The sequence below is a fragment of the Anabrus simplex genome, chromosome 1 (assembly GCF_040414725.1).
Source record: "Anabrus simplex isolate iqAnaSimp1 chromosome 1, ASM4041472v1, whole genome shotgun sequence".
Classification (NCBI taxonomy): Eukaryota; Metazoa; Arthropoda; class Insecta; order Orthoptera; family Tettigoniidae; genus Anabrus; species Anabrus simplex.
In genome coordinates, this window is record NC_090265.1 from 551,080,033 (window position 1) to 551,105,668 (window position 25,636).

General features: G+C 39.5%; 1 protein-coding gene and 1 non-coding gene across 3 annotated transcripts in view; both read right to left on the reverse strand.

Annotated features, from left to right (window-relative positions):
- Positions 1-25,636, reverse strand: part of PAPLA1 (Phosphatidic Acid Phospholipase A1) — a 298,948-nt gene that overhangs the window by 59,920 nt on the left and 213,392 nt on the right. For both annotated transcript variants that reach the window (XM_067135540.2, XM_068225069.1), the window contains exon 6: positions 1,362-1,512. In XM_067135540.2, coding sequence (XP_066991641.2) covers positions 1,362-1,512 — 151 coding nt within the window. The remainder of the gene's footprint in view (positions 1-1,361; positions 1,513-25,636) is intronic.
- TRNAS-UGA (transfer RNA serine (anticodon UGA)) lies at positions 3,666-3,742 on the reverse strand. The gene has a single exon. It is a non-coding gene; the product is annotated as a tRNA-Ser (tRNA).

Here is a 25,636-nt window from a genome sequence, read left to right on the forward strand (position 1 = left end):
GAAAACCGGTTATGTTTTAATAACGTGTGTGCTGATACGACTGTATATATATCAATAATAATAATAATAATAATAAAAGGTAACATAAGCATACAAGTATGAAGGATGGGAGTTTTCCACTTAATCAATACAAAGTACAATACAAAGTATTAATTAGGTGGAAAACTCTCATCCTTCATTACTTGTGTGCTCAAACTATCAACACGGACCATGAAGCTGATAGATTATAGTAACATAAGCATAGGCGAAGATCAAATTTGTCACACAAGGACGAGACAAAGCTCACTGTATGTCTTAAAGTCCCTTTGCGACACTGCAAACCACGTTTCAAGGCCCTAAAACAACCATTTTTGAGATATTTGCACCACATGCCACCGCTTTACAGTCAAAGTGCTGGAGAGCAGATGTTGACAGACTCACGAATAAGTTGACTTCCACTTTGGCAGATAGTGTAAGACATGCAGAAAGATTGCAGGAAGGAGATATTACTCTGTGAGAGAATTTCACTGTGTTCACTGTCAGTTCAGAGCTGCCAATCACCAAATCAGAAAAACCCTAGATTAATTACTGAAGAAAGCAGTCCAAACCAGATTGAAATGAATGAAGACTATCAAGAACGTACTTGCCGTGGCCACCACAGAAACAGTGCGGGTGCCCTACGAGCTTAAGACATGACCCTGATAGTGTTAGAGCAAATGACTGATTGAACTACAAAAACCCAGAATTTGTCAGTACTGTATTATAACATTACCGTACTCTTAGTCGAAAGGAAGATCTGCAAAATATACATACACCCTTGCATCATATTTATATGTCGCACCGACACATATACGTCTTATGGTGACAGGATAGGAAAGGGAAAGGAGTGGGAAGGAATCGACCTTGCCAAGTGTGAAAATGGGAAAATACGGTAAACCATCTTCACAGCTGCCGACAGTGGGGTTCGAACCCACTATCTCCCGAATGCAAGCTGACAGCTACAGGATCCAAACCATGCAGCCACTCTCTCGATTTAGTATATTTAAAATTTTAAAAAAATTGTTAATGTTTTATCACTGCATCAACACATGGCATTTTTTGGTGAGGCAAGGATGGGAAACGGGTAGGATTGGGAAAGTAGTGGTCATGACCTTAATTTGCAGAGTGTGAAAACGGGAAATCACAGGAAACAATCTTCAGAGCTATCGACGGTGAGGTTCGAACCCGCAAATTCCTGAATCCAAGCTGAAGCTACGCGACCTAAACCACGGAACCAACTTGCTCAGCAGATGAACTCCTTCTCTGCTTTACACTATCAAATTACATCACCATCCAGGTTATAATAAAAGCTCAAAAATATCTGGTCCTAAGTTAAAACTTACCAACTTCTTCGACTGAGCGGAATTTGAGATCACATGCAGAACCAACTCCATGCACAAGGAAAAGAAGATGATCCACTTTGCTTGGCTCTCCTTCATCAATATCAAATTCATCAACTCCACGTTTCACAACACGAGGCCTAGTAGGTACTTGCTGAAATAAAAAAAATTCCTTTCAGAGCATCTCCCAAGGTACAGAAAGATATTCCTAAATTAGGTTAATGTCTGAGGCTTAACTCTTCATACATAACTGCGGTTTTAACAGTTAATCACACTGCAACAGATGCAATATTAGGAACATAGCTGAAGAGTAAAAATACACAATGAGTCGATCATAAATAAGGAAATGTTTATAAACAGAACAGAATTTTGATTTAGTTTTACAGCATGGCATCCATAAACAACAGTAAATTCGAAATGGGAATTCAGTAAAACATCTCTATAAGACACCCCTTCGGAACTGAAGAAAATGTCCATTATACGAGGGTATCCGCTCGAGAGAGGGTATGAAACGAGTAACATTAAAAATAAGTAATGTACTATGTGTTACAAAAACTCTTGCAAATTAGTGTACAGTACATGTACAGTATACTGTACTATATTTCTGCAATGTGCTGTACTCACATGAGAAAGTTGTAGATGTACTGCTGCAGCTGTGATGCATGGAAGATACAAAAACACTTCTATGTAAAACTCTACTGAATGTTATTACCGTACACCACGTTAAATTTAAGACTAAGTTAAAAGTTAAAACTCACTAACTTCTTTGACCGAGCGGAATATGAGATCACATGCAGAACCAACTCAACGCACAAGGAAAAGAAACTTTAAATCAATGTGATCATACAGCAGTAAAATATTAAAACTTGAAAAAGATATTTGTTTTTTTTTTTTTTTTTCTTGTATACAGCGGTTTAACAATGATATTTTCATTATGTGCAATTATGTCTTGTCTCAAATTTACACCTTTTTCATCAATGTATATATAATATAATTCTTTCAGTCTCTTAACAAAGATCAGGGCCTTAAAGTATAAGGTTATTGGCAGCACAACAATTTCCATATTTTCTTCAATGTCAGCATTAGCATCACCTTTACTGCCACTTTCATGTGAATCTTCATTTTTGTCCACCTTCCCTTGGCTTGACTGAAGAACTGCTTTCACACCCCCAGTCTCACACTCTATTGGAGTATCTAAATCTATTTTGATATACGAAGGCTGAAACTTAAATAGTGGCAACTATTTATTTACAACAGATACAAAAGAGTTACATGTTAGCAACCTTTACTGTCCTTCAATGTAGTCACCAGCATTGTGTATAACCCGTTGCCAGCGATGTGGAAGTCGTAGTATACATTTAGCAGAGCCTGTTCTGTTGATGGTGCGAATGGAGCAGTCTACTGCTTGTCGAATCTCTGCAACAGTTAAGTGGTTCCTTCGTCTTCGGAATCAAAGTGTGTCTTAGCAGTGTCGTAACGCAACCACTTGTGCATTTCCGTCAAATCATGCGGAACCCATCGTGATGCAATTTTTCGCATGCCCAGGCGTTCCTTCAAGATGTGAAGCACAGTCGTATGTGCTAATCCGGTTTCCTGGGCGAGCTCACGAATCGTCTGGTTTCGATCACTGTCCAGTAACGCGGCAAAAGCATGCACTACTTCTTCACTGACGTTCGTAGGACGATCTGCCCGATGAATGTCCGCCAGTTTGCCGACCATCGTTGAAGGCTTTTACCCAACGTGCCACTGTTCTGTAAGGCAATGAAGATTCCCCACAAGCCTCTTGAAGACCTTGATGACACTGTCGTGCTGTACGACCTCTGGCACATTCAATCTTGATCCAACTCCGTTGTTCCTGTTTGGAAAACATAGTGACAATGTTACGTTAGACCGCTAGCTGAAAAGTGACTCTGTTTCTCACGCTTGTGCGCACGCAGGTGATGTGGGAAGGGCGAGTCCATTTGCTCTGAAGTAAGGTAGGTATGTAACCAACGTGTGCTATCAGCGACAATATTAGATTCCGTTGCATAGCGTCTCCACAGCAGTGTTGTCACTATTTAAGTTCCAACCCTCGTAAGTGTTTGCTTCTACCCTATAACCTGCTGTATTAATTAACTGTTATGTTGCTTCCCTTTCAGGATTTCCACAACTAGCAGGAAACCCAGCTTTCAGAAAGTAGTTACAAAGTCAATGAATATTGAATTTTCACGACCGCATTGTAATCGAAACAGACTTTCAACGTATTAGGTCGTGTTACATACATGTAGTACGTGTTGAAGAGATGTTAAGTACAGAATAAAAATGGCCAGCCGGACACCAGTGGGATCCGAACCCACAACCTCCCGATTTCACGTCGGTTGCTCTACCAATTGAGCTATGGTGGCCTAGGCCATCTTTGTTCTGTTTGAAAGGATCTGAGCTACAGGTCTGGCACTGCAACCGATGCAAAATCGGGAGGTTGTGGATTTGGATCCCACTGGTGTCCGGCTGGCCATTTTTGTTCTGTACTTAACATCTCTTCAACACGTACTACATGTATGTAACATGACCTAATACGTTGAAAGTCTGTTTCGATTACAATGCGGTCGTGAAAATTCAATATTCATTGACATGCCCCACAACGGGCGACTTAAATGCACTCTACAGTATGCTAGCAGCAGTGCCAGACCTGTAGCTCAGATCCTTTCAAACAGAACAAAGATGGCCTAGGCCACCATAGCTCAATTGGTAGAACAACCGACGCGAAATTGGGAGGTTGTGGGTTCGGATCCCACTGGAGTCCGGCTGGCCATTTTTGTTCTGTACTTAACATCTCTTCAACACGTACTACATGTACGTAACACGACCTAATACGTTGTTTAGTTACAAAGTGTTGAAACTATAATGCTTTTCCATGCCTTGGTAATTCATTAAATTGTTTGGAGAACATTCAGTCTCTTTATCAGTGTCTGAAGGGTTCCTTCATTCCCATAAAGTTCTGATACAATTTGCTTCATTACTAACTCTCCTTGAACAACGTGCATAAGCAGAAACGTATCAGAAAGAAGAAGAGATTAACTGCCTGTACATGACCTTGAAGTTCTGCTTTTTTTTTTTTTTTTTAATACTATTGGCTTTACGTCGCACCGACACAGATAGGTCTTATGGCGACGATGGGACAGGAAAGGGCTAGGACTGGAAAGGAAGCGGCCGTTGCCTTAATTAAGGTACAGCCCCAGCATTTTCCCGGTGTGAAAATGGGAAACCACGGAAAACCATCTTCAGGGCTGCCGACAGTGGGGTTCGAACCCACTATCTCCCAAATACTGGATACTGGCCGCACTTAAGCGACTGCAGCTATCCAGCTCGGTCTTGAAGTTCTGAATCATTCCTTGGTCAAGTGGCCGAAAAACCTATTTTACATTATTGATAAGAAAAAGACTATCTTCACATTTAGCAGCTTAATTGTATCTGGATGTGATGCTGCACTATTGAGGATTAACAACACTTTTCTCTCCTGGCATATTTCCCTAGTTATCCATGCTTTCCTCTTTGTAACGTTCCAGACGTTACAGTGTAATTATGTTAATTTTATTATGTGTAATTAATTCAGGAAGTTAACGTCATGATATTTATTTTGGTATGTAATTGTATTATAATTCATGTTTAATCATTTGCTCACTATCATTTCATTACTTTGTAACTACGACTTATAAACGAGGGCTGAATATCCTAATATTCACTTAGATTCTTGCGACAGTTGATTAAAATTAACTTGCAGTAGATTTCAGTTATCTTGCCACATCACCGAGGAGGAAGGGAGGACAAATTTAGACATCAAGTTCTGAGAAAAGCGAGCACGTGTTCACGCGTCCTAACGTAAGCTACCGTATTTCGACCAGAATTATTCGAACTGATCAACGCCTATATTTTCAAAGGAGCGTCATGTTGCCATGGATACTGATTGAAAGGACGAATAGAAGAACAGTTGATATCTTGTGTGGGACCCATCTACTCTAAAATCTAGAGTGGGGAGAGAAGTGTCATCTGATTGGACCACGTGTAGCGGCCTGTAATTAGCGCGAGAGAAAGTTATAAAAGGGCGTGTTGGAGCTCCTGGAGGGTCTCTCTACAACGTCTTATTCGCTCTCTACATTATTCTACGAGTTATTCTACAGCTTCTACTTGATTTTCTACTTGATTCTTCGTCTCGATACTTAGAAATTCTGAATGAGGGGTGTATAGCCACTCTTATCAGGAAGTACGTACAGCACGGCTATAAGACCGGTTTGAACCAGTCTAAGTCAATAGATAGTTTTAATCTAGATAGAAATGAAACTTCAGAGAACATTTTCAGTAAAGTTGGAAGGATTCTTAATTGAGTATCCTCTCCATATAACCCAAGGTGGTTCTTCTAACTGTGACATAGGGCTTATCTCCAATCTATGGAATAAAGCATAATAGGGAGTGTTAGTTTTGAAGTCATCTTCCAATTAGTGGTGGGTGCAATTTGCAAGGCAGGAATGGTACTGAGCTGCAGATGAAGAGATATCAAAGACGACCGGTGATGTTCCAGCTACAAGGAGGGAAGCTTTCCAAGGACCAGCAGAACAAGACGACATGGTGAGCAAGCGAGTTAAAGATATTGCAAGTTTTCGCGAAGTAGAGTCATTCAATTTTTTGTTAAATTCATTTTCTATGTTAGATTCAGTTCTCGTTAAACCGTCGTCATTCATCTTAAATATAATAAATAGTATTTTTCTAGTTCATTGTAATCAATCTGCCTTAATTAGCCTTTTGATTTCTAATTCTCCTACTTAATGATTAGTGTACTATCACCTCACCCCTGTGATAAGAGTCTGTCCAAGCTTGAATATAAATTTTATCTTTAAGTCCTCAACTTAAAGATTGGCGCCCTTTGCTTGCTTGGTTGCATTTCTCATTTGATGATTGTTCTCCGAAAGGGGAAGTCACATAAATGCCGCTCCAACGTGTGGCGAGAAAATCATTAAGTACGGAGCAGTTAATAACGGTAACGATATCAGAATTAGTATTATGGGCAAAATTTGGATATCCACGTTTCATTAAGAGTGTTTGATTGTGGGAAGGGTCATGGCTGATCAGACGAAAGAGGAGAGGATGTTGCGCAGTGGACGGGCGATAAAAGGCAATAATGTATTGAGTTCAGAGGAAGAGTTGTGTAGTCTAGGAGAGGAAATTGAAGATAGAAGTGTAAGTAGTATGGAGAGTGAAGGCAAGCAGAAAGAAGTCAGTATGGAGTCAGATGATAGTAGGATGGGGGGCGAAGCGGAAGTAAACACTAACAATGAAAGTAATAATAATGATCAGTTAATGGGAATGATGCAGTTAATATTGAGTAAGATAGAGGACAGTAAATCTGAAATAAAAAATGAATTGGAACAAATTAAATCTGAGCTTAAAAGTGAATTAGAACAAACTAAAGCTGAATTAAGCAGGGAGATGAGGGAAAATAAGGAGGAAGCGAATCGGAGAATGGACGAACACAGTAGGCAGTTACGCGATCTGGTGGTAAAAAATGAACATTTTAATAAGCGATTAGAGGACCAGGAAAGTGAATATGTACGGCAAGGGAAAAAGGTAGAAGAAAAGTTTGCGGAACAGAGAAGTGAATTCCTGGAATTAATGGGGAAGGAAAACAACTCTACTAGGGAGGAAGTAATGAGGCAGGTCACTAGTATTGATAAGAGAGTTGAGACTCAAAGAGGGGAAATACGGATATTTAAAGACCACGTCCAACAAGACATTGACACGGTAAAGCTTAGAATAGAAGATGAGACCCGGGCAAGTGAAGAAAGGTTTGCGATAGCTGAAGAGAATAAGATTGAAATTAGGATATTGAAAGAGAAGCAGGTTAATTTGGAGAGAGAAATTGATAGGAGAGACAAAGATGTAGAATGCCGGATGGAGAAAGCAGAAAATCAGTTAAAACAGGTGGCAAAGGATAAACAGGTTTTCACGGGAAGGCAATGTCTAGGAAATAGCTACATTAGGGAAATTGAACTACCTAAATTTAATGGGAAACAAACGAACCCGCTAGATTTCCTTAAAATAATTGAAAAACGATTTGAAAAGCGTCTAGAGGAAGGGTCTATGGACTGGGAAGACGTTATGGAAAATATTGACCATGCTTTTGTAGGAGAAACTCGGTCTTGGTTCATGGTATATAGGCAGACGATGACGAACCTGAAAGAATTCAGAAATAAGTTTAGAGAGAAATTCTGGAATGAAGCGATACAAGCTCGGGAGAGAGAAAGGGTGGTATTTGGGAGGTACAAACAGCATGAGGGAGTTACTATGACCGAGTACTTCCTGGCACATGTCATGATTTGTCAGAACTTAGATGGTATAACCGAGGGGTCTGATGTAGTAAGACTACTTTTAAGACATTTTCCGGACAGGGTGAGAGAAGCGGCCTGTATGCAAAAAGTTGGAACTATTCAGGAGATGGAGAACCTACTAGGCAGTTTTGATGCTTTAGGTAACCTTAGGAGTAGAACGGAGAATATTCAGAACTTTAGTCATCACAACGGAATGAGACATAACGGTAGTACACAGAATCACGAAACTCGCAATCAGTTCAGACCTCAGCAGAACAGCAGGAGAGGAGCATCTGAATATAGGACAGGAAATTCCCAACGGAGGCCAGAGCAATGTACTAATGAGTCCAACGTCAATACACAAAGGGAACCTTTAAACTAACGAGAGGCTGTAATGTTAGGTCAGAATTCCAGCCTAGTAAGAAGGTAGCGAAGTGTCTTGCCATGAAAGTGTTACCATATGACCTCGATGTTAGAGACGATTTGTTGTATGAACACGAGCAGAATAATGAAGAGTCAAGTAATAAAGTAGTCAATCCCGTTGTTAAATTGAAAGTCTGGGGGGCGTGGGTTAAAGTTTTGATTGATTCTGGTAGCCAAATATCATGTATTAGTTCTCAGTGGTATGAGTCATTAGTGAAACAGGGTATTCAGTTGGAGGAAATGCCTGTTAAGTCTACTTTCATCATGACGGCTGTTGGAAAGAGGTCTAAGCAAATTTGTAAACAAGTAGCTGTCCCGATCTGTATTAATAATTTTATTAGCGTTCAGATATGTTTGGTAATTCCGCATTTAATATTTGATCTTATCTTGGGATCTGACTGGTTAACGTTAAAATTGGCTCAGTTATATTACAATGATCTAGTGCTAAATTTGAGGTGGAATAATGAGGATATTAAGGTCAAGTTTGAGGAGGAAATTCAGAGGAAAACGGAAGTTAGTACAGTGTGGAGAATGAAAGAGGTTTCTAAAGTAAATGAAGAGGCTAGTGAGGGCCTGAAGTTGTGTCAGTTGTGGATTCATGAGGATAAAATATGTGGCTTGAAAGAAGCCGTAAGTAGAAATGAGTTGAATGAAGTCCAGAAGGACAAGTTATTTGAAGTGTTATGTGAACACGTGGAGATTTTCTCCGAGAAACCTGGTGTTACCCATCTGTATGAACATTCTTTTTCTGTGCTGGATAAGACTCCATTCAGCGGACCGCGATATCCGATACCACACAAATATGCAAAAGCCGTAGAAGATCAAATTCAAGCTATGTTAGCAGACGATGTGATTGAATTATCAAACAGTCAATATGTTAATCCCTTAATTGTTGTGCCTAAGTCTGATGGATCAATACGTTTGTGTATTGATGGCAGGGAGATGAACAGACGCATTGGTGCTGATCAGTTGAGATCACAAACCATTGAAGAGTTGATACAGAATTTTCAGGGTAAGAGTTGGTTTTCTACGTTAGATCTCAGGAGTAGTTTTTGGCAGATACCTTTAAGATCAGAAGATAGGCCTCTTACTGCTTTCAGCTATAAGCATAGTTTGTACCAATTTAGGCGTGTTCCTTTTGGGACCCGTACGAGTTCGGCAGCTCTTATTCGCGCACTTAGTATTGCCTTGGGAGATGATACTGGAGATTATGCTACTATTTATATCGATGATTTGGTTTATCCACAAGGAATTAGGACATTATGGAGCTAATAAAGTTCTGTATGAGATCCGACAGAATTTTATATGGGACAAGATGGGAAGAGATATAAGAAAAATTCTTTCCACTTGCGATCTGTGTCAGCGTAGCAAAGTTCCTAACCGCTATTTAGAAGGACCTCGTCAAGCAGTAATCTCAGAAAGACCTGGTGACTTGGTGTGTACTGATTTATTTGGACCTGTGGTTAAGGGACAGTTCGGCTTCCAATATATTTTAGTCATTATTGATGCCTTCTCGAAATTGGTCAGATTATACGGTATGAGAAAAGCCACTGGAAAATCTTGTAGTCGTATAATCAAAGAGAAGTATATACCTGAATTAGGTACTCCTCTTAGAATATTATCAGACAGTGGACCGCAATTTATTTCGAGAAAATGGAAGTCCATAATTAGAGAGCTAGGTATTACACAGGTTCATTCATGTATTAGATACCCTCAGGGTAATATGTGTGAGCGCGTTATGAAAGAGTTATCTCGCATGTTTAGATGCTTAGTGTTCGATAAGCATACAGCCTGGGTGGCTCATTTATCCCGCATAGAGACATGGATCAATGCAGTTCAACATGAAAGCACGAGATTGACGCCGTCACAAGTTCATTTTGGTTGTAAGCCTCAGAATGAACTAGTGAGAGTATTAGGTTTGCCTGAGGAACCCCCTCGTAATGCTGAATTTTACGTCCGACTGGCACAGGAGATACCTGTCGTGTGAGGTGGCTGAACCGGATTGTGAGATATAGGTCAGTAACTCGGGGAAGTTGCCACTTGTTATGTCAGACTACGAGCGGTATGTGTTTACGTCTCAATTGTGGTGGTATTTCCTAGTTGTGTTTGAAAACAAGGAAAGTGTTTGTGTGGCGGTAGATTTACGCTTGTTCAAAGACGATCGATCATCTGTTTTCCGTATGTGAGGCCATGAAATTTTATATATTTGTTTTCTGAGATGTTACAGAAGGCTAATTAAAGCTGGCGACGGCAAATAATTAATTTTCCCGTATGTGCATTTCTAACTTGCAATAATTTTACCGTGAGCTTAAATCACGTGTGTATTCGAGTGAAGTGTATTGCATCCTGCTTCAAGATAAAGTTGAAACATTCGAAAGAGTGATAAAAGTGTAAATTGTTTGTATTATTTGTTTTCTATGTTTCTAATGTAAAAGATTGGAAGAGAACGTGTTATTGCTATCTAGCAAAGAATGTCGGAGAGATGTGGGGAGTAAAAGGACAGATAGACACTCGGCAGAGTTTGTAATCTGAATTGTATATATTATGTTATATTCTCTAGGGTAATCTTGTTTTTTTTACAAAAATGGAAAGTTGCTTATGATGGGCATAATTTAGCATCTAAACCTCAAGATGAACTGAAATAACAGACAGTCGCAATGGTAAGCAGTCTAAGCGAGATATGGAAAGAGTGAGATATAATTAATTGTATGAAAACACTGTCGCTCGTAATGGGCAGGTAATAGAGGTATTACAAGTCAATGTGGGAGTAAGTGTGTGAGTTCTCAACTCATGTGATATTTGTTAAGAACTCATGGGGGCGTATGTAACGTTCCAGACGTTACAGTGTAATTATGTTAATTTTATTATGTGTAATTAATTCAGGAAGTTAACGTCATGATATTTATTTTGGTATGTAATTGTATTATAATTCATGTTTAATCATTTGCTCACTATCATTTCATTACTTTGTAACTACGACTTATAAACGAGGGCTGAATATCCTAATATTCACTTAGATTCTTGCGACAGTTGATTAAAATTAACTTGCAGTAGATTTCAGTTATCTTGCCACATCACCGAGGAGGAAGGGAGGACAAATTTAGACATCAAGTTCTGAGAAAAGCGAGCACGTGTTCACGCGTCCTAACGTAAGCTACCGTATTTCGACCAGAATTATTCGAACTGATCAACGCCTATATTTTCAAAGGAGCGTCATGTTGCCATGGATACTGATTGAAAGGACGAATAGAAGAACAGTTGATATCTTGTGTGGGACCCATCTACTCTAAAATCTAGAGTGGGGAGAGAAGTGTCATCTGATTGGACCACGTGTAGCGGCCTGTAATTAGCGCGAGAGAAAGTTATAAAAGGGCGTGTTGGAGCTCCTGGAGGGTCTCTCTACAACGTCTTATTCGCTCTCTACATTATTCTACGAGTTATTCTACAGCTTCTACTTGATTTTCTACTTGATTCTTCGTCTCGATACTTAGAAATTCTGAATGAGGGGTGTATAGCCACTCTTATCAGGAAGTACGTACAGCACGGCTATAAGACCGGTTTGAACCAGTCTAAGTCAATAGATAGTTTTAATCTAGATAGAAATGAAACTTCAGAGAACATTTTCAGTAAAGTTGGAAGGATTCTTAATTGAGTATCCTCTCCATATAACCCAAGGTGGTTCTTCTAACTGTGACATAGGGCTTATCTCCAATCTATGGGATAAAGCATAATAGGGAGTGTTAGTTTTGAAGTCATCTTCCAATTAGTGGTGGGTGCAATTTGCAAGGCAGGAATGGTACTGAGCTGCAGATGAAGAGATATCAAAGACGACCGGTGATGTTCCAGCTACAAGGAGGGAAGCTTTCCAAGGACCAGCAGAACAAGACGACATGGTGAGCAAGCGAGTTAAAGATATTGCAAGTTTTCGCGAAGTAGAGTCATTCAATTTTTTGTTAAATTCATTTTCTATGTTAGATTCAGTTCTCGTTAAACCGTCGTCATTCATCTTAAATATAATAAATAGTATTTTTCTAGTTCATTGTAATCAATCTGCCTTAATTAGCCTTTTGATTTCTAATTCTCCTACTTAATGATTAGTGTACTATCACCTCACCCCTGTGATAAGAGTCTGTCCAAGCTTGAATATAAATTTTATCTTTAAGTCCTCAACTTAAAGATTGGCGCCCTTTGCTTGCTTGGTTGCATTTCTCATTTGATGATTGTTCTCCGAAAGGGGAAGTCACATCTTCTCTTTCCATTCAAAACCAAACTTTGCAATGTCCATGTTCTTAAAATACCTTGCCTTTGCAGCTTTACCTATCACAAGGAACTTCTCCTGTTTTCCATTCATATTTGCACATAAGAAGATCATAAGACAAGCCTACATAATTTTTCCACCAGTACAAGGGTTTCCTTTCAAACACAGAGTTTTGTTGGGTAAAGTAAGGGAAAAAAATCCAGTTTCATTGGCATTCAAAATATTTTCTGGAGAATACACATCTATGATTGAAGGCAATTTTTCTTGCCAGTTTTAGACAATCTTCATATTAACACTAGGTGATCCTCTGCAAATCACTCTGAAGTTGATACCATGTCGCTTTCTGAATCTCTCTAGCTAATAGGTTAATTCTGCTGTGAATTCTAACGCTTTTGCCTGACCTTTTATTTTACCAAATCATTCTAGCACTGCCTTGTCAATAAGAATTCCACTACCTTTTTGAAACTATTTTATCCACTGTTTGTTGCCAAATAAATGTCATTCTTTCATTAGTTCCTCTTGATTTTTCACAATTTCTGCTGCCTCTGTCTTTCCAATCTTAGTATTTAAGCCTACCTTTTGTTTTAAAGTTGAACACTTCCTTGGAGCCATGTTAAAACATACTAACGTAAAACTGAACACATCAAAAGCCTACGACTCAATTTAAAACTAACCCGACAGAGAAAGTACAAATTCCGGCGTTGTTGAGCATTTCCTATAATGGAACTGAGGGGTGATGAGAGCATAGCTTACTGCTGCTTTCCAAGAATTTGTACAACCCGCGCCACACATTACGGAACTGCTATTCTTGGAAATACTCTCTGTGCAGAATGTAAGTAAATACTGTACTACAGCTCGGGACACATCACTGCAGGCCTGAAGGTCAACCGACTCACTGTTCCGCTTTTTACCCCTTCCGGCGGTGTTGTCATGCTATTCCACTGTATCTTTAGTCGTCTACTTTATCTAGATGCCAGAACGTGCAGTTGCCTGACAACAGTGATCTTAATTAAGGTTGTTTTCAACTATGTGTAATTCTGACAGTGATAATGAGGATTTTCCTCGTACGCCACCACCGGGAAGACCAGGAAAACGACTCTGCAAGAAAGACTTCAATAAAGAGTGTAAATGTATTATTACACATGTGTACAGATTTTTCTAAACTTTGGCTGATAATCCAGACATTTTAAATACTGTAAAATTCAAGCAAGTTCAAAATCTGACTGGAGATACATGTAGAGTAGGTAGATCAATTGTTCAGAACATTAAAAGGGCTATAGATAATGCTGAAGAAAACGAGCCTCACTTCAGTACGCTGTGGAAGCACTTTAAAAAGAGAAAATAAAGTACAATAACCGGATTAGATGATTTCGATAAGGGAGCAGAGCAACTGTCATTATCATCATCATTTCCCGTTTCCAGCTTCCCGGATCAGGTTGTGAATCAAGGACCTCTATCGCTGCCTTGTCTCTCCACCACTCTTCTCCTTTTTTAAGTACATCTTCTGGTTTTCCTCCCCTCTTCTCTATGCACTCCCACACTGAATCTGTCCATCTCTTTCGGGGACTTCCTCGTGGTCTCTTTTCTGTTAACTTCTCTGAAAAAACTTTTTTTGGCACTCTTTCTTCTCCCATTCTCATCATATGCCCATTCCACTTTAGCTTTGTCGTTTCTATCCTGTCTTGAAGTTTCAAGATTCCTGTCCTTTTCCTTATCTCTTCATTTCTAATTCTATCCTTTTTTGGTCTTGCCCTCGATACTTCTTAGGAATTTCATCTCCGCTGCCTGTATTCTACTCTCTTCTCGTTTTGTTGTAGTCTACGATCCTGCTGCAATTGTCTGGTGTGAAAATGGGAAACCACGGAAAACCATCTTTAGGACTGCCGACAGTGGGTTTTGAACCCACTATCTGCCAAGTGCAAGCTGACAGCTACATGACCTAAACCGCACAGCCACTTGCAAGGTACCTATATTTTATTTAGATGAAACATTTGTGAACCAAAATCACAGCAGGAAAATTATTTGTTTGATTGCAACAAAACTTTTAAAATAACAGATGCTGAGAAACTGCTGCATGACGCCATTGAGAGAGTGACTACAGAGGACTGGAAGAAATGTGACAGATACGCAGAAGTCTTATAAGACGTGTATTCATGATATGGCCATTGAACGAACTGTGAAGCGATGACTCCCGTGGCGCGTGAAGGAGGTCGTGCTTCTCTGTTGTACCATACGGAGATAATGATAATCAGTGCAAAATAATATGTTGTTCTTTTCTATAGTGTTTCATTCAATGAATATTTAAAATTCAGTTTTTAGTCGCAGAAACATTTGTATCCTTAACTGAACTGAAATTGACTTACTATTGTATTTAATTAATTATATTACAATTTAAAAATTTAATATATGCTGACCTAATTTTGATGATAAATTCCAAATTTGCTCTGGTTTAATATCCTCATTGCTTATCATCATCATCATCATCATCATCAGTTGTCTCCAGTTTCCCAGGTGTGTGCTCGCCACTTCAGTCGATTCAGGTACCATTCTTCTTCCTGTAATTTGTTCCAATCCATTCCTCTCTATGTTCTAGTTCTTGTTTGACTTGTTTGATCCATTTCCTTCGAGGTCTGCCTCTAGATCTTTTGCCATCTTAAGGTTTTCTTCAACTATTTCTTAGCTACTGACCAAGAATCCATGTTCATTACATGGCCATACCATTTCAATCTTGATCTGGTTATGGCATCACATAATGATTCTCTTATTTGAATCTCTTGGCGAATCCTCTAGTTGCGGAGCTTATCTCTCCTGGTTTTTAAGTAGCATTGTCTGGAGGAATTTCATTTCTGCAGCTTGGAGTCTACTTTTATCTCTGCCTGTGATGATACAAGTTTCAAGGCCATAAGTTGTTATGGGCAAGAAGTAAGCTTGATAAAGTGTTCGTTTGGCTAGTATTGGAATCTGGCTGTCCCAGAGAAGGCCTCTAACCTGATAGTAAAGGACAGCTCCTCTTTGAACTCTGTTTATGATTTCAGCATTTGATCGGTTATCTTCAGTCAGGACACTGCCGAGGTATTGGAAGTGGTTAACTTCTTGCAATTTCTGTCCGTCTACTGTGATATTTTCTCCTGACTTTTGTCTGTTGACTGTCGTAACAACTGTTTTCTTAAGGCTGATTTTAAGTCCAAATTCCTTAAAATGACAATTCCAAGCATTAATCTTTCCTTGAACTTCTTCCTCATTACCTCCCCAAATAACCACATCATCTGCAAATTCAAATGCCTTGAATGCACTGTTCTTGCTGTTCTGTTTCACTCTTTCCATTATCCTCACTGTTATGATAATTTATATTTTCATGATTTTTCTGTACAAAACAGAACAAAATAACCTTTTCTTCCAGTTTCAGGGTAACTAGGAAGAGGGCACTTGTTAATCAGCCAGATGTAAGTGATTCTTATACATTTTAAGTGTGAAGTTCATGTATTATAAATCAGCCCTTCAGACCCCCCCTGAGTACAAATGCCAGGTAATCACTTGTCTCAGGACTGCCAACGATGTGGTTTGAACCCACTGTTCCCGAGTCTGCGAGTAGCTTGAACACATTAACGCTTGCAGCTAAAGCACATTTCCTCGCAAACATTAATTTAAGAAATGACATATAGACATATCACCTCTTAATAGAAACAGGCTTGAAAACTTTTAAGTGCTTTATTGTGGTGTAGAATGAGAGAAAGAGAAGGAACATGAGTTCAGTTGGACAACACCACAGTGGCTACGCGTGACCTTGAGACCTGCAATGTTGTGTTCCGAGCTATAGAAGAATAATTTCATACAAAATCAGTGCACACACAAATCTGTTTTGGTAACAACTGTCCGTTTAGGAGAGGTTTTACTGGAGCTTCTAGTGGCTGTGGTGTGTCCGCGTCCATAATGGAGAATGTGCATGTAAGAAGAGATAAATTACTCACATAAAATATGGGATTTTATCATGGACCTACAAAATCGTTCGCTGAGGAGGGGTGTCCACCGGTGAGAGGTGTCTGTTAAAACAATCTTTACTGTAATTGCCAAGAAAAGGATGAGTAAAGGCTGTTCATCCATCTAAATATGAAAATACAGAGAATGAGAGAAGACTCAAAGGCCCACACATGGTACAATAGAACATTTACAAAGGGGAAGAACAAAAGACAGCTCCCCCCACTTAAACTGGGAATTCTTGTTTATGACCTTAGAGATATGCCCATGTTGAGTGCTGTTCCAACTCCTCCCTGAATTCTCATAGCACTGAAATGGCAAAAACAATTTCACCAGACTGGCCTGTATAGAGGAGCACAGCATGTGAACTCATAGGCTATGTATGTAGCACAGGTACAAAATTCCTCTCTCAGCATATTCAGTTAGGTTACCTTAAAAACTTCACAAATTACTAGAAATTACATGCAATACGACTCTTCTTGAAATCATCCTTACTATATGGAAATGCTGGGTGCCATCATGACCAGAAACCTATTTACTCAGTTTCTATGAAGGAGTAACAATTACACTGTAAAGACAGCTTGTTGGCGGAATATCACAGCAACCTAGGATTGTAGATTTTTCCAATTATACAGTTATCTGAGTTTCAAGTGCCATGTTACTGTTGTTAATTCATAATAGGGATTCAGACATTCAATGATTATCTTCTGTAAGTTCCCTGAAGACTTGAAATAAAGGGAAAACTTAATAGTGAACATATGTTTTAAAATCATGAGAGCAATCCCACCATAATGTGGGGTAATGAAACATATGTTCACTGTTCTCCAAACTACAATGATCAAAGATCTATCATTCAGAAATCTTACTCCCAATGAACCTTGATCCCCGACTGATTGCTTTCAAGAAAGGACAAATAGAAATATTTTTGCTGCAAAACTCACGACTAATCGGCACCCTTGCCTATTGTTGTTGAAATGCATCTCAATGTATTTGAAAGGAAGTGGGCTAGTGGCTTTACGTCGCACCGACACAGATAGGTCTTATGGCGACGATGGGAGAGGAAAGGCCTAGGAGTTGGAAGGAAGCGGCCGTGGCCTTAATTAAGGTACAGCCCCAGCATTTGCCTGGTGTGAAAATGGGAAACCACGGAAAACTATCTTCAGGGCTGCCAATAGTGGGATTCGAACCTACTATCTCCCGGATGCAAGCTCACAGCCGCGCGCCGCTACGCGCACGGCCAACTCGCCCGGTTGAAAAGGAAGTGTACCTAAACAAGATTTCCAATGGGTTATAGAAACATTACTATTTACACGTTGTCTACAGTGATTGCGCATTGTTTCATATATTAATTTGTTGTTTTAATGTATTTTTCATATGAATGTTTTGTTAATCTAGTTGTTTTCTCTTGTTTAGAGAAACAAGAAGGTATTAACCCTCAGTTGGTCGTGCGTTGATCCCTTCGGCACCGTTTTTCTTCACCCAGTGATAACACTAATTAAAGTCTCCTACAGTGTTGTTTTCCATTGTAGCTTCTGTTCCTATGTAAACTGTAAATTATGGTCGACACTATTTATTTTTGTTGCTCTGTTCTTGAGTGAAGTGTTGACAAACACAGGGTCGGTCGTTTAGACCGTGGCATGCCTTGTAAGGAAGGCAAAGATTTTTGTAGCGATGCAGTGTTTTCATTCAGCAATTCTGAGTTATATATTGTACATTTTCTTTACAGCTGGTGGACTTCTTTGATTTTATGAACCCTTAACAACAGATCCTTGATAAAGACGAAACTGGTAGACATGAGGTGGGGGTAGAAGATATTTTGCAAGAATGTGATCATAACATGGACACTGAGAATGAATTTTCTGAAGGAAGGTAATGTTGGGAGTGATTTATCAGATACTGATGGGCTTTTGTTTTAAGAAAGGACAATATGACAATCTTGACAAATTTACCACACAATTGTTTTATCATCAACATGTTCTAGTATACTACACACACAGGAGAAGGGGGAGATAACAATCCTAAGAGAAAGAAAACTTTGTGACATTGTTTGAAACAGTTTGTACTTCACTTTTCAATTCTCTTTATGACTTGCAAGGCTTTATTAAGCATGTATACGATGTAGCCAGCAATTTTGACATAAGAACCAAGGGCAGTGATACGACCAACATGCGACCACTAACGTTGCAGAATTAAGCAGACCTCACTATGGTTAATACGTGTTAAAATTACTTCAAGTAGTTTTACAAGAAGTAGCTAGTACGAGTATTATGCATGCTGGAAAGAAAGCAGGAACAATGTATAGTCTTCTGCTGGTGAATCATGTAACCAATTTTACTTGATTGCCTTTGCTATGATTAGGCAATGTAGAAATAAAATTAAAACCAAACAAGGAAAAAGGCTGCATTTGCCTGATGTGAAAATGAGAAACCATGGAAAACCATCTTCAGGGCTGCCGACAGTGGGGCTCGAATCCACTATCTCCCGAATACTGGATACTGGCCGCGCTTAAGCACTGCAGCTACCGAGTTCAGTAAAGGCTGCTTTTTACCGGGCGAGTTGGCCATGCGTTTAGGGTCGCGCAGCTGTGAGCTTGCATCCGGGAGATAGTGGGTTCGAACCCCACTGTCGGCAGCCCTGAAGATGGTTTTCCGTGGTTTCCCATTTTTACACCAGGCAAATGCTGGGGCTGTACCTTAATTAAGGCCACGGCCGCTTCCTTTCCACTCCTAAGGCTTTCCCGTCCCATCGTTGACATAAGACCTATCTGTGTCGGTGCGACGTAAAACAGAAAGAAAAAAAAAGCTGCTTAATAAATTGGCAGTAGTTAATATTGTGATAACCAGATGATGATAATGGGAATGTCACCTTATTCAATTGGACCCTGCCAAGAGAGTTCAGCAAATACAGACTGGAAGAATGTCCACCTCCATAGCATAACGATTAGTGTTATTAGCTGCCATCCTCGGGTGCCTGGGTTCGGTACTACCAGAAATTTAAGAATGGGAAGAGGGCTGGTATGTGGTTGAAATGGTACATGCAGCTCGCCTCCATTGATCCCTGGCTGATTGCTTTCCAGAAAGGACAAATAGAAATAATTTTGCTGCACAGCTCGCTTACCTCAAAAAACCTGCGCCACCTTGGGATGAGGACACAAGTTGTCTGGCTCCATGGCTAAATGGTTAGCACGCTGGCCTTTATTTCAAGGGGTCCCAGGTTCGATTCCCAGCAGGAAAGGGATTTTAACTTTCATTAGTTAATTCCTCTGGCTCAGGGACTGGGTGTTTGTGTCATCTTTAGCATTAGAATTACTTTCATGTAGGGCCCCATCCTTACAAGATGCTCAGGTCGCCTATATGGCGCCAACTCAAAAGACATGCACCAGGACTCTCCAGAGGCCACACACCGTTATTATTATTATTATTATTATTATTATTATTATTATTATTATTTGAAGAATCCAAGTTTATATAACTCCTAGGAGAACAAGGAGTAGATGGCATTATAAGATTACTACAGACTGCAAGGAAATGGGCACCAACAGACAGAGGCAACACTGGATTGGAAGAAATGGAGGCTAGTACTGAGAGCAGCATTAGCAGTCAAGAGTGAGTGAATGACTGTGTTACATAAAATACCCTCACCACGACAGTCCTTTTCAGCACCAAGACTGAGTATGACTTTAGTAAATGTTCAGCGTTTATCATCCAACAAGGAGGAGCTAGATGTGGCATGATCACATGACCAGAAACGTTGGATAAGTTGCATTCAAGTGACTCACAAAATTACGTGCCTTTACAGATTTACAGTCACTGAGAGGAAGTTGGATGAAAACCAGTGTGGTTTCAGACCACAAAGGGGCTGTCAGGATCAGATTTTCAGTATGTGCCAGGTAACTGAAAAATGCTGCAAGAGGAATAGGCAGTTGTGTTTATGTTTTGTAGATCTAGAGAAAGCACATGACAGGGTACCGAGGGAAAAGATCTTCACCATTCTGGGGGACTATGGGATTAAGGGTAAATTATTAAAATCAATCAAAGGTATTTATGTTTACAATTGGGCTTCAGTGAGAATTGATGGTAGAATGAGTTCTTGGTTCAGGGTACTTACAGGGGTTAGACACGGCTGTAATCTTTCACCTTTGCTGATCGTAGTTTACATGGATCATCTGCTGAAAGGTATAAAGTGACAGGTAGGGATTCAGTTAGGTGGAAATGTAGTAAGCAGTCTGGCCTATGCTGACGACTTGGTCTTAATGGCAGATTGTGCCGAAAGCCTGCAGTCTAATATCTTGGAACTTGAAAATAGGTGCAATGAGTATGGTATGAAAATTAGCCTCTCAAAGACTAAATTGATGTCAGTAGGTAAGAAATTCAACAGAATTAAATGTCAGATTGGTGATACAAAGCTAGAACAGGTCGATAATTTCAAGTATTTAGGTTGTGTGTTCTCCCAGGATGGTAATATAGTTAGATTGAATCAAGGTGTAGTAAAGCTAATGCAGTGATCTCGCAGTTGCGATCAACAATATTCTGTAAGAAGGAAGTCAGCTCCCAGATGAAACTATCTTTACATCGATCTGTTTTCAGACCAACTTTGCTTTCTGGGAGCGAAAACTGGGTGGACTCAGGATCTCTTATTCATAAGTTAGAAGTAACAGACATGAAAGTAGCGAGAATGATTGCTGGTACACACAGGTGGGAACAAAGACAGGAGGGTACTCGGAATAAGGAAATAAAGGCTAATTTAGGAATGAACTCGATGGATGAAGCTTTACACATAAACCAGCTTCGGTGGTGGGGTCATGTTAGGCGAATGGAGGAGGATAAGTTACCTAGGAGAATAACGGACTCTGTTATTGAGGGTAAGATAAGTAGAGGTAGACCAAGACGACGATGGTTAGACTCAGTTTCTAACGATTTAAAGATAAGAGGTATAGAACTAAATGAGGCCACATCACTAGTTGCAAATAGAAGATTGTGGCGATGTTTAGTAAATTCACAGAGGCTGAATGCTGAAAGGCATAACAGTCTATAATCATAATGTATGTATGTATGTGTATGTACAGATTTAATCAAATTTGAGGAACGAAGCAAATTTCAACACTAAATTACCAGGTTTGTAAAAGGTTATTTCAACAGCCATAATCTAATATGGGTCTAGTTGGACATCAACTGAAGAGGTGAAGCTATTGTGGAAATTGCAAACTCATGTCACCTAATCCTGCTGCACAATAACAAACATCCAGAATCCTACAATGATTAGATACAAGTGTCAAAAATACTTCTAGTAGTTTTACGAAAAGTAGCTAGTATGAGTCTCATGCATGCTGGAATAAGTATTATTCCCTCACATCTATTTCTCATTTGGGAAAGATAGCAAAACTAGCTGGCAGTCCCACCTGAAGGTGACTGGCACATCACACATCCCTGAAGCAGAGCACAGACCCACAGAAGATTCACAGAAAGGGAAGGCAAAGTTTACAGTGACAGACTTGTCACAGGTACTGTCAGTTGCTTAAAATAAGCCGATTTACTGTATGGATTCAAATCATTAATATACAAAGTGACCTGTGTCACCAGTACAATCTAAGCTAAGAAGAGTAAAGCTCTATGTAGAAGAGTAAGAACACCAAGAGTGAGTTTTGCTGGTTTCAAACCAAATTTGTTAATGAAAATACGCACTCCGCCTCTTTTCTGTTTTGTATTTTTGTTCTAAATGAATGTGCAAATGATTCCTTCTTTTACATCATAGGAAACATTTCCATATTGATATGATTGTATAAGTAGCATTTAAGCAACTAGGCTTCGTTATACAAAATGGAAAGAAATATCTAAATACTATGTTCTCTCGAAACTCCTTTGTGAGTCAAAATAAGAATATGCATCTGTAATATGTATATCATGTTCAAATTTATTTATTTATTTATTTATTTTTTTTATTTACAAGAAGCATTATCAATCAACTTCTAGGTTGAGAAGCTCATACAGTTCAGTGGTGTGTACAGATATTTGTTGGAGGGGGACAGTTCATATTTAAGCTGGTAATTCAAGACCATTTTACCAGTATTGTGTTTACAGCATGCAGCAAAAGCATTACTGAAATACAAACATGTTCTGAACATTAAACAGTAATGAAACCTGTCATTGCAATGATGTTGGATGCTGCAAGATGGAGCTATAACCTACACCACAAGGGGGTTACTTGCCTTTCAGCAACAATACTCGGAGATCACCTAACTTCCTGTACACTTACTACTCCCAGGATCTCATGCCTCCAGTTGCTTATATATATGGAGAATGATGAAAGAATCCATTTTCCAGTCACAGGAACCATTAAATTCTATTTCTCCAAATCATCAAGTCATATGCAAACATCATTGCTCTCACTCCCTCCCCCCATCCTTCTTGCTTTCATTTTCAATATCTCATCCATTACCATAATGAATAGTAAGAGGGAGAGTGCACTGCCTTCTTTCAAGCCACTTTTCTATTCCACCTAATCTGTTCTTTCTCCTCCTGCTTTCATACATCTCATGCTCCCTTGGTAGATTTACTTCACTTCATTTATAGTCTGCTTTATGATGACTTGGACCAAAGGCCAGCATGCTAACCATTTAGCCATGGAGCTGGACAGCAAAACAAATGATTATGAGTAAAAAAAATGAAATCTTTTATTTAATCTGTGAAGTTTCTTTTAACACTTGTTGTAATGCAAGCCTTATTTATGTGTCTATACAGCCCATCTACAGGGTATACTGTATCTGAACATTAGTAACATGTCCTACAATGCGATGTGCAATTGAGGTATAGGTGTTGCACATAGCTGCTACCATACTGATCTTGTCATCATCCATTTTATTTACCGACGAGGCCACATTTGGAAGAGATGGCATGATATATTTGCATAACACATACACACGTGGGCAGCTGAAAATCCCCAGGGTATGGTTGTCGATAATCAAAAGCACTTTGAATATAATGTGTAGGGTGGTACTATTCATGACTGACTGATCAGGTCATACATGCTACCCCAATGACTGCATGGATTTGTATGTCTGACCTTCTTGAGGGACACACTGCCTGTACTACTGGAACATGTACCCCTAGCAGTTTGTCACATCAGGTAAATCATGTATGATGGGACCCCAGCACGCTTCAGTTTGCATGTATGCTAGTTTCTGGACAACACCTACCCACTTCTGTGGATCGGGCATCGAGGTCCAGTGGATTAGCCTGCCCGGTCTCCTGACCTTAATCCACAGGACTTTTATCTGTGAGGACACATGAAAAGTGTGGTGTACACTACTCCTGTTAAGGAAATCAACGACCTAGAACACCTGTGTAGCCGTTCAACAGGATCCAGGTATCTTCGAGCAGCTTTGCCAGTCAATATTGAGGCTACTCATGACAGACACTTTCAGCATCTCCTGTGATGGGGTCAATGTATGTTCTGTAACAACAATGATGTAACTTGGTAACAACACATTGTAGGATAAATGTTCATATGTAAATTTTTTAAAATTTTCAACCTAATACCATATCTATATTTTTATTTTTGTAATCTCATAAAAAATTTGGAATCGAATATGTAATATACAATGCTACACTAACATAGGGTGTTTGTATTTTGTGCTAAACTGAAAATAATAAAGCAATGATGGTATGTTTATATCTACCTCAAAAAACACAGCCTCAGGCTAATATTCGGGATAAAACCTCCGTTATATCTAACCTAACAGTGCTAAATCACCAACATATTTACAGCCAAACAATGACACTAAGAGACAATTTCATACAGCATAAAATTCCACAACTTTCCTGGAGCACAATTGGGTGTCATATGATCAGCATTACAAACTGAGCGGAGTGGCTACACGTGTTAACGTGCTAAAGCTATGGAGCAAAGTTGTTCATTCGGGAGATGCGTTGGCTCAAATCCCACCATAAGCTGTCCTACCATCATTGCTTTATTATTTTCAGTTTAGCACAAAATACAAACACCCTATGTTAGTGTAGCATTGTATATTACATCTGATTCCAAATTTTTTATGAGATTACAAAAATAAAAATATAGATATGGTATTAGGTTGAAAATTTTCTGTTGTTTCTTATTTTCACTTCCAGGCAAATGCAGGGACGGTTCCTATTCATAGGCCTCAAACAATTCTTTCCATCTCTTTACCCAATTTCATTCACCACCATTCGTTTCACCTGGCATCAGGAAGGACATCTGGCCGTAAAACATGACATATAAATTCATCTAACCACATCCCCAACCCTGTATCAAGAAACGGAAATAAGGAGTAGACATACAAGATCAGCTTTACAAATTCTACTGTAATTAATGTCAGTATCATGGCCAGTACATAATACAATGCTATCTATGGATTTAAAATAAATAAATATGACGGTGAAGGCAGCAGGGGAGGTAGGGAAACAGCGTCTTTATCGGGTGTTGAAAGTAGTATGGAAGGAGAGGAAGACCCCTGAAGACTGGAAGAAGGGGATAATCATACCCATTTTCAAGAAGAGGAATAGGAAAGATTTTAAGAACTATAGGGGAGTCAAGCTGATATATCACTGTGCAAAAGTGGTTGAGAAGATTCTGGAGAATAGAATCAGAAAGAGGGTGGAAGAGAAGAGAAGACCAATATGGCTTCAGATCAGAAAGGTCGACAGTAAACCTTTTATTTGCAGTAAGACAGTTACAAGAGCATCATTATGAATGGGGTAAAGATCTACTGATGGCCTTATTGGATTTAGAGAAAGCAATGAGCTATTTTGTTTTACATCGCACCGACACAAATAGGTCTTATGGCAACGATGGGATAGGAAAGGCCATGGCCTTAATTAAGGTACAGCCCCAGCATTTGCCTGGTGTGAAAATGGGAAATCATGGAAAACAATCTTCAGGGTTGCCGACAGCAGGATTCAAACCCACTATCTCCCGGATGCAAGCTCACAGCTGTGAGCTCCTAACCGCATGACCAACTCGCCCGGTGAGAAAGCACTGAAAGCATATGATCACGTGTGCAGAAACAAGATATGGGAAGCCTTACAGATAAAAGGTGTCGAGAAGCAGACAATAGAAAGAGTGCGGGAGATGTACCATGAAAGTGTCAGTTGCGTGAAAGTAGGAGAGAGAACAGACTGGTTTGAGCAAAGAAGTGGATTAAGACAGGGAAGTGCTCTGTCACCTTAGTTCTTCGTTGTAGTAATGGACGAGCTAATGAGAAAAGTGGCAAGGAAAACTGATGAAGGAAAAATGAAAGCAATGATGTTTGC